The 19006-nt window shown below is 36.4% G+C and overlaps 1 protein-coding gene across 1 annotated transcript; it reads right to left on the bottom strand.

Moving 5' to 3' along the window:
- Nucleotides 1–2476: 2476 nt before the first annotated feature.
- Nucleotides 2477–13550, bottom strand: LOC127878587 (uncharacterized). The gene is made up of 3 exons (XM_052425116.1): nt 12823–13550; nt 12617–12686; nt 2477–5420 (listed from the first exon to the last, which is right to left on the bottom strand). Exons 1-3 carry the CDS (start codon nt 13083–13085, stop codon nt 3747–3749), a joined length of 2007 nt encoding a protein of 668 aa, XP_052281076.1. The 5' UTR covers nt 13086–13550; the 3' UTR covers nt 2477–3746.
- Between the last annotated feature and the right edge of the window lie 5456 nt (nt 13551–19006).

Here is a 19006-nt window from a genome sequence, read left to right as displayed (position 1 = left end):
AAACTCACAGCGGATCCGAGACTAGACAAAAATAGGAGTCTTGCTATTGGAAAACCGGTCGTAATGCTATCGTTCTAGATTAGCTAGTGCAGTCCGGTCGTAATGCTTTCGTTCTAGATTAGCTAGTGCAGTCCGGTCATAATGCTATCGTTCTATATTAGCTAGTGCAGTCAGGTCGTAATGCTATCGTTATAGATTAGCTAGTGCAGTCCGGTCGTAATGCTATCGTTCTAGATTAGCTAGTGCAGTCCGGTCATAATGCTAATGTTCTAGATTAGCTAGTGCAGTTCGCCCAGGCTAAGCAGGGACGATACTTTCCGCTTGGACTCAATTTTTCTTGAGAAGAGACAACTTTAAACGAAAAATTCCATAAAAGCGGTAAGTTTCGTCCCTGATTAGCGTGTGCATTTGAGTTTGAAGAAACTTTCACATGATTTAAAAGCCATTTACCGAATTCGTTGGACAATATTTTCAGCTTTGGTAAGCTTCCACAATTAAGAATCGAGGAAACATGGTCAGCAAACAGATTCAACATGATCAGAACAGGTACCAGGGCGCAGAATAAACGGGGTTTCCCGGGTTTTACACACGGGCTGGACAGAATGTAAACACACCGACCGTTAATAACTATATTTTTGCAAATATCTCAAGTTTTTGAAATACATTTGCAAAAATCTTAAGTGCATAAAGGACACTTTGTCTTGCAGTTTGTGCCGATATTTTAAGGTTTAAAAATAAATCCTTTAAATCGTTGACCAAATTTCACGTTGCGTGAGGCATAACCGTGTACAATGAATGCAGTAGATACAGAATTTTTGAACAAGAACAGGCTTATTAAATAAAGTAATTCCGATGTATTTCATTTGCCATAAGCAGCATAAATATATGTCTTTTATGCACTAGTTGAAATTCTTGAGAACAATAATTAAAAAGATATTTGAAATAAAACACCACTTACCGTCGTGTACACATCAATTAAAGTTAAAAGGGGGAACCCCACATAGTCACGTGATCCTGCACCCTGGGAACACTCAATGATTTCGTAACAGTAAATAACGAGTTCATCGCCATAAACGCTTTTGCTGATAAAGTACTTATGGATTGTATAAAGTCGCCGCTTCTTGATATAATTGTTCCTAAATAATTAAATTAGTTTACGATTGTAATTGGATTATTGTTATACACCCAACTACTGTATATCAATTTTTAACTTGCCCTAACTTTTTTCGGCATAGCTGTTTAAAGCCTCTATAACGCACAAAATCAACGAAAATTTCGTAAAGTATGTCGTAAAATAAAGTTAAAACCTAAACAATCAGTGTTCCTTATAGCAATAGCCTCAATTTCGACGCTAGATGTGCGATGATTACATAGATTTTTGACGATACACAATGCTCGTTTTTATTTATTTGTGACACAATTCCATTTTAATTTCCCGCTAATATATAAATTCAAACGACACACGAACACTAAAATGGTACCATGCAAAACAATAATAAAAACAAGCATTTTGTATCTACAAACATCTATTTTACCAGACCACATCTGGCGTTGAAATTTCGACAATTGCCATAAGGGACACTAATTTTTAATTGTTTAACTTTATTTTACGAAATATTGTACTAAATTTTCGTTGATTTTGAGTACTAATGGGTCTTTAACCGAGCGTAAAGGTTTCACCTTAAATGACCTTTACATTACGCTTGCAGACCTGAATGAATACACTCCATTTATTCCATTGGCTGATTTGAGCATAAACCACCGGAACATTAGCAACATTACCGCGTCTTTGTAGAAAAGAATGTAACACTGAACAGTGTAGGAAAATGCGAAATACTCTCTGCATGATCATTTCGACCCAGTTACAATTACGCATTACCGGTAAAGTCCATCCCCAAGACTTTCAGAATCAGTGCTGGGTCAGTAAATCGTAAGGGGAAGACGGAATGTACTATTAATAAACGCATTAAGTTGATAACACAGTATCACTTTCACGATATCATATAACACGAATTTTTAAGCAAAGAAATGAATGAAAACCTATCGATAAATGCCAATCGTCTTGAGACAAAATTACCGAAATAGTAGAGTATCCATGATGATGATAGACGGGAAATCGTTTAATTTTCTAGCCACACATGTGTGACGTACTCGGTCAGTCAGTCTGAAAATCTTTCCTGCAAGCCAGAATAGGCTACCAACATTTGCCAGCTTTCTATAAATAACACAGTGTGATCTCAATTTTCTATCGGAAAGTATCGTGGTTTGGTGTTCCCGTTACAAGACCAATCCGTTTTTTAAAGACCCGCGTCATCATACTATTCATATGTTTAACCCCCAATTTAATTTGATAATACAAAGATCGACAAACGGACCGCACTTGGCCACCAATACCAGACCGAAAGGGCTTAAACCGGAGATGCATAAGATCCGTTTAGTCATATGCCTTTACATCATCGAAAAAACAACAACAGCAAAATATTCTACGTTTATTTTTTATATAACTTTCAGTCAATGATTGAAGGACAAATAATACGTCGACTGTACTATCAAATGTCACCAAAGACAAAATCTATACTAAGGAAACAAAACAACTTTTTTTTATAGACATATACATTTGGACTACTACCGGTAGTATTTTTTCACGGGAACTTTCAACATATTACACGTTAACACACATGTAAATACTATGAATGCCAACAAAGCATCAAACAGAGACGTTCTTTTCGTACTTAATATGCTATTGTTATGATAATATATGCGAGCTATGTAAAAAGTTAAACAGCGGAAAATGCACTATATTCATATACATACAAGAGAAGAAACGTACATAGCTCCACCGGTATTGTAAGGAGGCTTTAACAGAGCCCAGTTACTATACCAGAAGCACATTTCTATACCAGAGTCATGTGCATATACAAGAGCCATATGACAAACCATAGTCGCACGACTATACCATAGTCACATGACAATCCATAGTTGCACGACTCTGCCATAGTCACATGACAATCCATAGTTGCACGACTCTGCCAGAGTCACATGACAATCCATAGTTGCACGACTCTGCCATAGTCACATGACAATCCATAGTTGCACGACTCTGCCATAGTCACATGACAATCCATAGTTGCACGTCTCTGCCATAGTCACATGACAATCCTTATTTGCACGACTCTGCCAGAGTCACATGACAATCCATAGTTGCACGACTCTGCCATAGTCACATGACAATCTATAGTTGCACGACTCTGCCAGAGTCACATGGCTTTACAAGAGTCACATGAGTATCCATTTTCACACATCTATACCTCAGTAACATAACTATCGACATTCACACGAATATACCAGTTTAACAAACATATGCTATTATTCAAAGTGGTACTGATACAACGAGATAACATGGTCCCTGCCACGCCCAAATTAAGCGTGGCGTAAAAATAGCATACAATTAAACTGGCTTTTTCATGGACAAACCTTTGGCACTTATATTTACCAAGCATAAGATAATTTATCTTCCTTTAAAGCCACGCCACGCGCAACAGTTTGCGAATCCTTGAACTCGCTTGTTACATAAAGAGGTAGAAACAATAATGATACACGTCAATGTCAATTTACACAGGTCAATAAATACACGTGTAATTTTTATATGAGCCACTCCCATTCGCAAAATAATCGACATACCCTCATGGTCGTCAGGGGAAGACTTTTCCCTATTAAAATTGCGCGGCAAGTCTTTGTTCATTGTGTCAATCTTTGCTTTCGAATTCACAATTCACATACCTGGGCTTGATGTCGTAATTTAGATACCCAGATGTCAGACCGAATCCACAAGGGGGCGGAGATGCCATTGGAAAATCATGAACTTTACTCATATCATCGAAAGGTAATGATGCCCCGCGTTGTCTAGCACATGTTGCCAAATCCTGTTCTTCGGGCATGTTCGTAACAAGGTCATTGGACATTCTAAGGTAATCCAGTTTCTTGGCATTTTCACGCTCCAGTTTTTCTTTGCTTCCATCCATATGCACGTATTCGTCGTCTACCTCGTTATTTCCCATTCTCACATACATATCATCTTGTGTGGCGTTTTGCGACATCGAATCCGGAGTAAGGTAAGCGTCATCATCGTCTTCTGCAGGTAGCTGCCCTTTTCCGGTCATCTTCAAATAATCACCATCTATCCTTAGCTTTTCATTTCTCGCTAAAGTCTTTGATTTTCCATGTTTGTGCAAGAGTTTTTTAGTTTTCGGGTTTGTTTCTTTTCCACGGGTCTCAAACTTTTGGATCAAAGTTTCAAAAGAATCTGGAATTTCATAATTTTCATCTGAAAGTTTGTTACTTTGCATAGCGCCATCTGGATTCTCATAATCACCCGAGTTTCGCTCGTTTCCTCTTGTTTGGGATTCAGATACACGCTCTTTTGTTTTTGGCAAATTGAATATTTTTGTATTATCAGATGCAAGGGTGTTTGGTACTTTATGTCCAGACGCAAAAGGCTCGTTCACGTACATCGATTTCAAAGGCTTTTCAAATTTGTCATGATTTTTGAGATTGGAATATGTATGTTCTGTGTGAGGTCTGTCGTTTATTAAATCTTTTGGGGTCATTGGATTTCTGAAGTTAGGTATTAGAAATGAGGAATCGTTTGATTTAGGTTTTGCGCCTTGATATGATGTCGAATGGTGTTGTTCGCAGTTTGACCTCGCACTCTGACCAGGTTTACGCATTGATGAAGATTTCTTAACTGAAGATCGATTTTGGTGAACAGTTTTGGAAGCGCTTTCGGTATCGTCTATGCTTACACGCGATATTGTCTGTGTGTCTTTGCAACCAGCCAGTTTTGTGACACTTTTTGATAAAGGCAGATTAACCTTTAAATTTTCACAGTTTACGTAGTCTTTATCATTAAGGTTTTCAAAGTCATGATCTTGTGTGTTTTGGTGCACTGCTGAAAAACTTTTGCTGGACTTCAGATTAGTCGGTTTCGGTGGAAGTTTCAACTTATCAAGGTCGTTTTCAGTATTAAAACTCGTGCTGCTTAAATTTTTCTTAGATCTGCGAGAGTGCACATTTGCAGAGGGAACTGGTAAAGGCTGCTTAACGTTTTCATCTTTTTTACCGATCATAAATGATGACACACCTTCTTGCACTTTATCCCCAAGCGCATGCGCTGCGCTATAACCAGGACCAGAATCATTTGCATATGTATTTTGTTCTTCAAGGACTATTTCAAGTGTGGATCTTTCTTGTTTTTCTGATTTCTTTAGAATAGATGCGGGCGGGACAACCACGTTACTTGTTTGGTTGCTAGGAGAGCGCTCAGTGTCTGGTTGTCTTGACGATAAACTTGGAGGAAGCTGGAATGGCAAAATGGTGTCGTCATCCGAACTAGCGTCCGGTCCATACAAAGAGTTGTGTACCTGCAAAATAAACCTTATCTACTTGAACATTTTACAATATTATATCATAAGCATCATAAGCTGAGTAAATGGTTTCAAGTTGACTGCAACATTAAACCGTTTCTACAGATTTCACACACTAGAACTTGTGTTTAAATAGTAGGATTGAAGTCTAAGAATAGTACGTTTGTAAGGATTTACAAAAACACCACTCACACCTCATAAGCCATGTACCTTGGGTAAGCATAATAAGCATTACATATTCATTCAATTACATTTGTTCATTTGTTCTTAACGCATGAGACGTAACGTTAGGCGTTAATACATGTAATCTAAATTGCAATGTATACACCACAGCGATGTGCCAATTACAGAAAACAAAAGTTAAACAATCAAGACTTGAAGTTCTATAAGCAGTAACTATTGCTATACTTATCAGGCTCTTACATTAACCAATATTATTTTCCGGGATAGACAATGTTCAAGGTCGCAAGAGATGAAAAACAACAACACGAGCCAAACCCATTCATAACCAGGCGCCGGAAGACAAGTTGTGTAGTCTTGGTAGTAAGTGTCGACATTATGATCAATTTATATCTTCAAATCGAAGATATTTTGTTACATAAAGTGTTTTAACTTAGCTAAAAAAACTTAAAAAATAATGCTTATAAAACGAATATTATACATAAAGAAGGGAAATAGCACTCCAGACAAAGATTGTTTCTCGAGATAGCATACCGTGCTAACACACATAAAACATATGATTATATTTTAGATTCATATCAGGTTCCAGGGTGGGTACCATAGCAAGGATCAATACTTTTGCTAATACACGTTCGCTGCGTCTATGTGCATTAGTTCGTGATGGCTGTAGTTGTCACTATTCACCTTCGTCAATACATGTCCATATTTTTATTGATGGTCTACTCGACGTGTTACTATAGCTGTTATTTAAATTGTTCATTTTATTTATGTATTATGTATATTGCATAAATAGAATCCGTGCAAAGAAGACTCATGATAGAGTACTTTGCGACGTTATTACAATATATGTGCATAGAACCACTGGTTTGCAATGATTTATACATGTACATGTATTACAATTATAACCGATTGGAATGAATTTAGGCAATAATTAAGTATGCGTTTGCATGTAGGCAGGTGCGCTTTGTGTTCTTCACAGCTTGATCTTAGTTATATGAGTTCGTTAAATATCTTCTTTTAAATTCACCTGCGTTTAACGAACATTTTGAACACTTACATATCGTGTCAGGCAGTTAACAATAGGGCATTTAACTTCATTGTGAAAGACTTATGTTGACGCATTCTTCAGCATTTTGGAAAGCGTTTTGATAACTACTAAACTTAACGCGTCACAATTAAACCAAGCATTACGAACACGTAACATGGTTTTATTCTACATGGCCATTTAAATTCCATAAACATTCATTGGTATTTAAGAGCGACCGTGGGATGGTGTAAATTTAGATTAAATAAATCTTTCCCCGAATTCCGGCGTAATGTCGCGACTTTAAAACCCGCAAACGCGAACAGAAAAAACCCAAAAGATCTACTGGCAAGAACGGGAAAAAGGGCGATAATGTCACATTTATGACCCTTTGTCGCTTTTTGGTCGCTTTTTGGTCGTTCTGGTGGGTATGTTTGTCATTCTGGGGGTGTTTTGTTAACTTTCACAATCGACAACACTAGAGAACGACACATGAAAATTGAAATTCGTCAAATTTGTGAAATACGACGTCAAACAATCAACTCGTGCGACAATTCCCACCAAGAAATCACAGTCGTGTAATATTTCGTACATTATATTAAAGGGCATCGTTTACAAATTTTATTTTTTTATAAATATTATTCGAAGAATGTACTCGCATAACTGTAAAATTTGGAATATTTTCAAGCGATTATTATACCCATGAAAAAAGGTAAAAATAAAAGAATATGTCTTCCATGAGGCTCGCATCCCAGACCGTTCGAGGCTAAAGCTAATGCTCTGCCACTTCACCGCGCTTTTGAAATTGTGAGATAGTTTATAAAACGCGAATACAAGATAGCGAATTTAGCGTTGAAAAGCGTAACACTCGTTTTATTTATTTTTCCGATGCCGTGTGAGAATTATCCATAAACAAAACAATATTTTACATATTTTTCACAGTGAAGAGGTTCTTTTGCGTTTTTAAATACATTTGTAAATATATATATGTAATATTGATATATTTATATGTTTATATAAAAAATTTCTTTAATCTTATACAATTTGTTCAATATTGTCATTTTGCAAAGCTCTGAACACGTTCCGTTAATATGTGACCCAAATAGTTTGATACATTAATATCATATTTTAAATTCATATTTTGTGATTCCCTTTAATCGGACTTATACTTGTCAACCTGACCATAGAAGCTTATTTATTTACATTTTCAAACAAAGAGAACACATCACATATTTCCCTTTCGTAGTAGATGAAGGGCAATATATATTTACTAATAATAGTATAAAGTGCACTATCGAGAGAAAAAAATGAACAAAACTATGGCTAAACTTCAAGGTCGAACATAATGGTACGTAGATATGATATGATATAAGTGTTCGGTTATAAGTTCTTGGATATAATATTTATTAGAAAATCACTATGAATAACATTTGTAATGCATCTATTTACAACGGTTGGTATTTATCAAGTATCGGGGCTTTTTTCAACGAACTAATGTGTATGTTCGGTTCATGGGTAGCCATTGTTTAGCTAAAGAAGCATTCTTTTGTTTAAAATATTATTTAATTATTCGGGTATACGAAGACGCTATGTACATTAGGTCCGTGTAAAGAAACAAAAACAACGCAGTTTTAAATGTTTTTTTTTTTGCGCCACGAAAATACCGACTCGGGACCGCTATTCTCAGGTAAAATATGGCATTTGGAGTAACATTAAGTGATCGTTGACCGTTGTAGGTTGGTGACCATCATTCTCATGTATAATATGGAAGGATTTTCGTCGGGCGGGGATGGGGGTGAGGGGGTGGGGAGGTGGTGGTGACATACTGACCGTTGTCGACAGGTGACTGTTGTTCTCAGGTGACCGTTAAATCAGATTGGACTGTATTAGCAAATAATTCAATATATGAGCCTCGCTCTGGGAAAATTGGCTAATGCGCAAAGTGTAGTCACAGATTAGCCAGTGTAGTCCGCACAGGCTAATCAGGGAAGACACTTTTCGATTGAAATATATCGAATATCCAGTGAAGGCGAACCTTTTTGACCAGATAAGCAGACTGCACAGGCTAATCTAGGACGACACTTTACTCTCATGCATTAAGCACAGTTTTTGCAGAGCGCGACTCATATAATTATATTATTACAGCTTTCCTGCATTTAACTGTCAAGGAATGTTTATTTAAAAAATTATACATGTGGTAATATCTTTACAAAAAAGAACTTCATCAAATCAATTAAAAAATATTTGACCAATTCGAAGAGTCAAACGATAGAAACTTATTTTATGTGGCCTGACAATGAATATTACCAAAGTATCTGTTCGTAAGTGTTCATAAGTAAACGAAGTCATAAACATCCTAGTACTTTGTTGTTAGTACGTTGAATGACTTAGGTCACGATATTTCGCTTTTCAGTATTAGTTTGCACTACAGACACTTGATTTTTAGCAAATGATATTACTGATTTCAATTGTATCGAGAAATGTCTACGCCTAGCTGTACTCACTATATTATGACTACTGGTACATCTCTTTTCTATAAGCATTACATAAGTAATTGCTTTATTGGTTATATTTACCACTACAAATAACTTTTAAGTAATGTTGGGTTGGGGCTTTTTTGTTGTTGTTAAGATCTTGACTTCGTATTATGATTTAGTTCAAAAATACAATCTGACACTTAATTTGTCATAATAGTACATAAGTTTATCCCAATACTGATTATAATACACACGACTTTCATATAAAATTAATTTAGGGTTAATTTCTGGTAAGAACAATCGTTTTTTAAAGGAAACGCCCACTTTTTTCCACGTGTCTTTCGACTATATGCAGAATTTGATTCTATCGAACATATCCTTATTAATGTACTTTATTAAAGAACATATTTCAAACTAGCTACCTAGTTGCAACTTCTTGCAAATTTGTTTACATGGTTTAGTGAATGACTCAAATGTTTGGTGTGTAAAAACAGTTCGAGACATTTTAAGGCGGTGTATTACAAGGTGATCGTTGTGCAATGATTCTATGGAAATGACATCATTACATTTTAGTATTCATTTATGTGTCTTAACTAAATATACAGTTATACATGTACATGTATTATTTTTGCGTTTGAGTATTGGTTGATTTCACAACGCAATTCATGATGCATCACTTGATACAAAATATCCCATTTTGATCGATTGGAAACAATTATTTTACACAATTTAAAAATGTATGCAATATGTTCAAACTAACAAAACAATACACATAAAAAAATGACAAAAGTATCAGTCGGTATAGGGATAATCAACCTCTGAAATAAGAAAGTAATATTTACCGGTAATCGTTTATAACGGCACGCTTTTGGTAAATAATATGCAAATATACGTATAACACTAACATAGCGTTAATAATTCGCCCCTGAGATGTGAAGTGGTAGCGAATAAGATTTTGATCTCAAAGATCCGAGGTTCATAATCCGTGTTCGGCAGTTGTTATTATTCATCTTTTTTTCGCATGTATAAATTATTAATGAATATTCAAAATGTTATATACATGTAAGTAAATTAATTTTATGGCATTTTCAAAAGTATGAACATCTGTGGAAACAGTTCCTTAAATAAAAAGATATTGCTAAACTTATATATTTATGATTCTTGTATGTACATGATGATGTATAAAAGCAATTCATGAATCACATGTTTGGTACATTGAAACCTGACCACTAATGGCATGGCGGTATATGTGTCATTGAAACCTGACCACTAATGGCATGGCGGTATATGTGTCATTGAAACCTGACCACTAATGGCATGGCGGTATATGTGTCATTGAAACCTGACCACTAATGGCATGGCGGTATATGTGTCATTGAAACCTGACCACTAATGGCATGGCGGTATATGTGTCATTGAAACCTGACCACTAATGGCATGGCGGTATATGTGTCATTGAAACCTGACCACTAATGGCATGGCGGTATATGTGTCATTCGTAATTACTAATCGTAGCACTTGTATTTTACCAGCGTACCAGTACCAGCGAGTACTACAATATACCAGCGTACCAGTACCAGCGAGTACTACAATATACCAGCGTACCAGTACCAGCGAGTACTACAATATCCAAAGTATAAATGAGCATAACGGAAGTCAACATTTCCTGATTAAATTAAGCCGTTTTATTGCATTACATATCTTTATCAAACATGAGTAATTAAAGTGGTAAATCATTGATGACAGAGCTGCATTTTGCAAAACGCAAACGCGATTTCCCAATAGTAAAATGATGCATGTTTATTGTAGCATTAAATTAAGGACCTTTTTACAACTAGCTGTATTGTCAAGTTTTGAGTGTTTCGCATACGGATACAAAATAAATTAGTATTAAATGTTTGTATCTGATTTTCTGTTGAATACGACGCAACTATATATTGTAAAAATAATCGCTGCGACTTGCAAATTCGCATTTTGTTAACATTTGTATTTTCATTATATGAAAAAACTACGTTTCTGATGTAAATAAATGTATATGCTTAACATACCATTTTCTAATTAAAAAAGGATACATTATAAACAGTTTTTATGAAATAATTCGAAAGGTTAATTTTATCTGCGAAGAAAAGCGTTATTTATCGGACTGCTGGATCTCCAAAATATAAGCTAAAAAAGATAACACAAATAAAAATAATTGCAAGGTTTCTTTAAAAACGTTAAGGTCTATTTGTAATTCACTTGATTGAGAGGAGAGGAGAAAGAATAGGAGGGATCAGCATAAAATTTATATGCTCATGTGAATAGCAGACACGCATAAAAAGTCAGCTTTAATAAGGAACATTTCAATATTATTTTTCATACGAAACATTATTATATGGCTATCAACATGACTACCGGTAACATTTCATATCGCACAGCAATAAGAGGATGATCTTACTATTTAGGGTGCTGAATGGTTGTATTAAATTTAAGGGAGTATATGAATGCACGGTAAATCAATCTAGGTACATAATGCAAATGTTCATATGACCAGGACGTTAACATATCGAGGGCTGTAGTAGTATTAGTATTGGTAGTAGTAGTAGAAGTAGTAGAAGTAGTAGTAGTAGTAGTAGTAGTAGTAGTAGTAGTAGTAGTAGTAGTAGTAGTAGTAGTAGTAGTAGTAGTAGTAGTAGTAGAAGTAGTAGTAGTAGTAGTAGAAGTAGTGGTAGTAGTGGTAGTGGTAGTGGTAGTGGTAGTGGTAGTAGTAGTAGTAGTAGTAGTAGTAGTAGTAGTAGTAGTAGTAGTAGTAGTAGTAGTAGTAGTAGTAGTAGTAGTGGTAGTGGTAGTGGTAGTGGTAGTAGTAGTAGTAGTAGTAGTAGTAGTAGTAGTAGTAGTAGTAGTAGTAGTAGTAGTAGTAGTAGTAGTAGTAGTAGTAGTAGTAGTAGTAGTAGTAGTAGTAGTAGTAGTAGTAGTAGTAGTAGTAGTAGTAGTAGTAGTAGTAGTAGTAGAAGTAGTAGAAGTAGTAGTAGTAGTAGCAGTAGTAGTAGTAGTAGTAGTAGTAGTAGTAGTAGTAGTAGTAGTAGTAGTAGTAGTAGTAGTAGTAGTAGTAGTAGTAGTAGTAGTAGTAGTAGAAGTAGTAGAAGTAGTAGTAGTAGTAGCAGTAGTAGTAGTAGTAGTAGTAGTAGTAGTAGTAGTAGTAGTAGTAGTAGTAGTAGTAGTAGTAGTAGTAGTAGTAGTAGTAGTTTTAATCGTAGCAGTTTTAGTAGAAGCAGAAGTTGTTGTTGTTGCAGTATTATTATTAGTAGTTGTTGTTGTAGAAGTATCAGTAGGCATAGTAATAGAAGTGATAGTAGTTGTTGTTGTAGAAGTAGCAGTAGGCATAGTAATAGTAGTGATAGTAGTTGTTGTTGTAGAAGTAGCAGTAGGCATAGTAATAGTAGTGATAGTAGTTGTTGTTGTTGAAGTAGCAGTAGGCATAGTAATAGTAGTGATAGTAGTTGTTGTTATAGTAATAGTAGTAATAGTAGTACCCCGTTTAGCCTGCTGTCGTCTGAAGGAAGCAAAGCTACCCGTTGACTGCTTTTCGAATTCATAATGGCTCTGAAAAACATAAGATGGAAATCATAAAAGGAATACATGTACCCGTGTTTTGATGATAAAGCAAGTAATTTAACATGCCACCAATCTTGAAAGTAAACACTCACTTATAAAATTCAAATGTAAATGATAAACGTACACGTTTCGCCGGCGACGTCGCTGCGATATGACGACGAACGCAATCATGACGACGATGAGTAATAGAACCACGAAACCGGCGACACCCGCAAGCACATAGTACATATAATTGTCTTGTTTAGGTTCCTGCGTTGACGTCATAACTGAATTCATTGACGTTGTTGTAGATTCTTCGAGAGCTGATGTTTCGGCGACGCTTGTAAAATTATTCGTAGAAACATGAGGTGCGTCGGTAATATTATGCTGCGAGGTCGTTATAGCCATGGTGAATGTTGTTCTTCCACTGTCTTATTGCGATTTAGCCATCTCTAGTAGTTATTATTCAACCCGTCAGTAAGAATTGCACTTAGCGTTTGTTACAATCGAGTATACATTTGTCACATATGTTTAGATATTATAAAAAGTATTGAGCCTTGATGTGTATCCATGTTAAGAGGAATTCCGACATGCATGTGATTAGCACGAACGAATAAGTTCCACTTCCTTAAATACGATTCAGTTTTTTTTGTTGGACTAAAACTATCGATGATTATCTGCACAAAGTCATCAATTAACACGATATAAAAAGTTGATAAATAAACATGCATATCACAAAAACACACACCATTTAAGTATAAAATCCAAGTTATATTCTCTAATTGCACATATTCTTGGTTTTATATTTGCCACAATGCATGTAACTAGGCTCGTGTAACTATAAGCTGCACGAACAGCCTTGTCATAGTCTAAGTCTCGTTTCCGTTTCAACTTACTCCATCACTTGGTGGTATCCTGCCTCCCTTCTTACAGCGTTTGTATATGTAACGTTACAACAACGATACGAACTATAACAAAAACAATGCCTTAACGGAAGTTAACAACGCTCAACGCTCTCGGTTTTTGTTCCATCTGATCTTGCCTTTTTGACCACAGATACCGAAGCAGAGACACACGTTTGAATGCAAGAGCAAAGAAAATTAATCACACATATCAACTACCTTAAAATTTAGTTAATTAATTCTGAAATGTCCCTGCAATGAACACGAGGCCATTTTAGCATGATAATCATGATTGTTATTGTATCAAACGATTCATTCTTAAACTTGATTTGGTATAACACAACTTAAGGAAAGGTAAGGTAGTGATGTTGTCGCTCAAGTCTCACCCAATGAGGTGTTAAAGAACACCAGTATAAATGATAATAAATACGGTTGTGTACAGTTTCCATGTATTAGATTTAGACAATAACACACGGCAGAACTGGGCTGGCAGTCTACAATCGGCCCGCTGCCGACATAACGGCTCGAGGGCCATTATACGGCTAGGGCCGTGTGTAAACATTAATATCATACTATTATGTTCACTTTAAGGCTTTGACCATGTGTTATCGTTTATATTACATACCATACTAGTTTGTTCCTTCACTACAATTTAAGCTAGGCTCCCTGGATTTTAGGGACAACAATTCGGAATTGAAGGGTTTTTATTTTAAAGTTAAATATTTTTAAGCATTGAACGAATCAAAAACGTATTTCGGATTGTGTGTTTGTCATGCATAATTGCATAATTGATGGGAATAAAATTATTGTTAAAGGGGCCTTTTCACAGATATATTGATAAATGAAACATTGGACCTAAAAATCTCCAGTACAAAAACAAGAATACAATTTAAAAAAGGAAAAAGTATCCCGAAACTGGGCTCGAACCACTGACCCCTTGAGTCCTGGAGTAAAAAGTCTGTCGCTTAGACCTCTCGACCATCCGTGCTCATGTTATGTGCGGATGTATTTTTCAGTTATATAAGCAATCCTCATAGTTTCCCATAATATAACGACAGCAACAGAACTTTCCAAATTATTCAATCGTTTTACGTTGCAACGCTTTATAATTTTCAGGTTTTCAAATCGTCAAAAGATGCATATAATAGATATTTTAGAGCATGGTGAATGTAAAGTTACTATTTCCTCACAAATATCATAACTAAAATGAAAATTTGCGAATCTGATGCAACTTTTTTTAATTTTGTCAATTTACCAAAACGTGAAAAGGTCCCTTCAAGCATTCGATACAATCGTTTAAAGTGTGATTTACAATAAATATAGGTAAACGGATGGAATAACAGAAAACGGAATAGCACATCGTTGATATTTTATTATAATGAGCATCGGATTAAAGTTGTCATAGAGATGCGTCTTTTACTATACATTTTGCTGTTTGATGAATCCTGTTAAAGCTCAAATAGAGGCATCAATCTAATGTACAGAAGAGCTTCTGAACTTTCAGTTTCAATCGATATTTGTACTATCCAATGGCGTGCTAAATTTCATTATATAAACTTATTATGTTCGATTCTTTCGTTGAGTTGTGACTCAGACTAAATGTGGACGCCATTTTATTCATTTGAAGCCGCGTGATCCGATTCTTTTCAGATATGATAAATCGGCCCGGCTCATACTTCAGTCACAAATAGAGACCGATCACCTTCCGATCAGCGGGCGACGTATTTTTCGCGCTTGCGAAACGACTAATATCCCATTGAACGCATTCCTAAAATCATTGGTAGAAGTCCAGTCCTCTGCCTGCTCGATGAAGAGCCATGTTATTCCAGGAATCTGTTCATCGAGGTTGTAAGCGTCGAGATCGCGATTCATATTGATAAAGGACGAATGTTGACCGATGAAAATCACTCTAAGACTATCATCCTTGGTGCGATCCCTTTTGGCCGTGAAACTGGTGAGGTCTATTTAATCATTTAGCCGCAATATAAAGTTTGAAAATAAAATGTTCATTGTCTGTTTTAAATATTATTTTCAATAAACATTGTACTGTTTTTTCTGAAAACAACGGTACTTTTATTATCGTTACAATGCGTTTAGATTTGTATTGAACTATTAGAACATTTATGTTGAGTTTACACAACCGAAACTGAGTTTTACATACACAATGGATGGTGCTAACGGAATATCATCCAATCGACAATAATAAGAGAACCCAACCCACCGTCAGTTTTATATAGGCGTCCACGCACATGCCTTTTGCATTTCCAAGCTCCAGCATCCTCTTTTCTCCGCGACGTACGAAATCGGTATCATCGTTAACTACCGCGAGGTAAGTGACGTTAATATCTTTCATCGCATATAATAACAGAACGGTTAATGTTAACAACAATAGTTCACATTGATCCTAGATACAAAGGTTAAGATCGCCTAAGGCGCCAGTGCAAAAGTTAAACATCGTCTACATGGTAATGCCAATTGTATTCAACCAATACTTCCCATAATTTGGCGTACACGTGTGCAACATTATCAACCACGTTATTAATTCTGTTAGTGTAAGCTAACATGTCATTTGGAAAAAAAGTATCTAACTAATCATGGTTAGGTTAAACATTTTTCCGACACGTCCTTTCTACGTCGTGTAATATGTCAATTAACATTATTAAAGGCGTAATTTAACACGTTTAACCTAATCTAACACATCATTTTAAAGTTTAAACAGAATCTCACAATTCTTTTCAAATGTTATCTATCCCCTTACAAGTAATTACACAGTTCACACGGCATTACAAACGCTATATAGCATTAAAATTGACATGTCCGGCTTATATGTATTAACTGGTCCTCGGACAGTATGGTCCGGAAGAAGTTCCGGTATCGTGTCAAGTTTGCACGGGTGGCGGTGGGGCTTAGCACCGGAATGAGGAACCCGGAATGAGGGACACGTCTAGTGTTAATAATCGAAAGCTACCAAACTAAGTATATCAAAATAACGAACAACACGGTATCATCACATAGGATACCTAATACTTCGACATATAATGTTAATGATGTATATATTTTTTATTAACAGCGATAATAATACAGTATTAAGTATATGTACCCTTAACTTTCTTGCACTGCACACGTTACATACATATCTGACAATTTACCTACATGTATCTGTACAGGTAGTTGTTCCAAGTAAGGGGCCGTCGAAAATATCGAGGGCACGTGACATGGACTTAATATTTAGCCCGCAGTCGTCATGGGCATCAAAGCCTTAAAAATAAAATAAATCGGACTGTCAGCGAGCGAAAATACTGAATGATTTTCCAAGTCCGAAGGAGGTTTCATCCAGGACCAATAACTATTGACAGTGCTTAATGTTAAGATAAAATTCCAGACTGGATCGTAAATATTGGCCAATTAAAAGGTGCGTTTAACAGGTTACTCAACAATCTCCATGCAGAGTTGTCATCCTTGCTCTCACATGTAATGTAACCGTCGTGCAAGAGTTTGGTAACTCAAATCATTCGAAAAATACGGAATACCGTTAGGGCTATCGTGGCTACTCATTAAAATCCAGAGGGCGAGAATGCGAGAACGCGACAGTACGATGGCGACTATGCGACAATACGATGGCGACAGTGCGATAGTGCGCCATCGTATCATCGCATTGTCGCCATCGTATTATCGCATTTTCGCCATCGTATTGTCGCACCGTCGTCATCGTATTGTCGCAGTGTCGCCATCGTACTATCGCGTTCTCGCATTCTCGCATTTTTGCCATCGTACTATCGCACTGTCGCCATCGTATTGTCGCACTGTCGTCATCGTATTGTCGCACTGTCGTCATCATATTATCGCACTATCGAATTGTCGCATTGTCGCCATCGTACTATCGTATAGTCGAACTGTCGTCATCGCACTGTCGCATTGTCGTCATCGGCCTATCGCGTTCTCGCCATCGTACTATCACATTGTCGCCATCGTGTTGTCGCACTGTCGTCATCGTATTATCGCATTGTCGCCATCGTACAATCGCGTTCTCACATTGTCGCCGTCTGGATTTTAATGAGTAAACACGATGGCATTAACAGTATTCTGTAGAAACACGACATTGACTGAGTGGTTTATTGGAGTTACACACAAGAAAGATAACTACTTTTTTCAAAATCTTCGCAGCGGTGACCTCCTCTGTCGGTAAACACTTACCACTGACATCAAAAGTAAATGGAACACTGCAATTTGCAATATTACTGGGTTCCCATATTTTTATTAAACAATTCATATATATTGATCATTTCAAATATAAAGCGCATGCTTGGATTAAGGCTACGCTATGAAACGCTCTGTAACTCAATTGTACCAGTGACGTAACTGGATCGTAGACTGTCACGAGTCATCCCGATTCAATAAATGTGATAAATCGTAGCGAATCGTGGGCTTATTTCCGTAGTGGAATAGGGCTATAAGTCAATGTTAAACTGTTGACCATTGGGCGAGGCCACTGTTGACGCAAGGGGAATACATTGAACAAAGTTGGTAGAAGACCTCACACTGATGCAGCATGAACTATATAAAAGCAATGTGCTTTGCAGTTTCAGAAATACTTTTTAAAGGTTTTTCTATGGATTGGCGATACTCCAACCCTTAAGCGAATTTAAATTCACGTCTAAGGAGAACTCTAGATGACAAAATACGAAATATTTGGTGTTTTTTTAATGTACAGTAAAACCTAATTAAGCGGTCACCTGAATATAGCGGCCATGCTTTCTCTAACCTCTGACATCACAGCTTATATTGTGCGTCTATTTTGCGGCTAACGAATCTGCAGAAACTGATGTTGATTTAAGAAATGCGTCCCACTGTGAGAAAGCAATTAATAGGGTGTTGAGAAGATAAGTTTTACTCGGGGTAAATCTTCCAAATAAATTATATGAGTTGTAAATAATAATCGCCTTTTTGATGACCGCTAATAAGTACTTTACAACGTTGAGGTAGAAATTACATTAAAAAGTATGCATTTGAAAAATAACATAGAATTTTGAGATTAAGAATGATTGACATGGTTTGAGTTTGACCACTTCCTTTGACTGTCTGCTTGACACAGGTTGGCCTGTATTCCAAATAAAAGTCTCGGTAAATATGGTGAAATAAAAGATTTGAATTCTGTTGATCTGGTGAGTATTTTGGGTTAAGCATGACGCCGTTAAGCCAGTGCGTGGATTCTCATTACGTTATCATGGAGCGGGTCACCGAGTGTTCCCATGTAAGGTTGTGCGTCGCCATACCGCTTCCATTAATGAGTACATCCTGATTGTGTAACTGGCCTGGGCTTTCGGCGATCACAATTCATGTGGTAAGCTTTATTAAAAGCACTTTGTTTCACTTTATAGTTAATTAAATCCTAATTAAAAACAACAACAACAACAACAACAACATAAC

Source organism: Dreissena polymorpha, chromosome 1 (assembly GCF_020536995.1).
Source record: "Dreissena polymorpha isolate Duluth1 chromosome 1, UMN_Dpol_1.0, whole genome shotgun sequence".
Taxonomy (NCBI): domain Eukaryota; kingdom Metazoa; phylum Mollusca; class Bivalvia; order Myida; family Dreissenidae; genus Dreissena; species Dreissena polymorpha.
The sequence above is the reverse complement of the archived record's forward strand: the minus strand, read 5'-3'. Positions and strand labels throughout refer to the sequence as shown.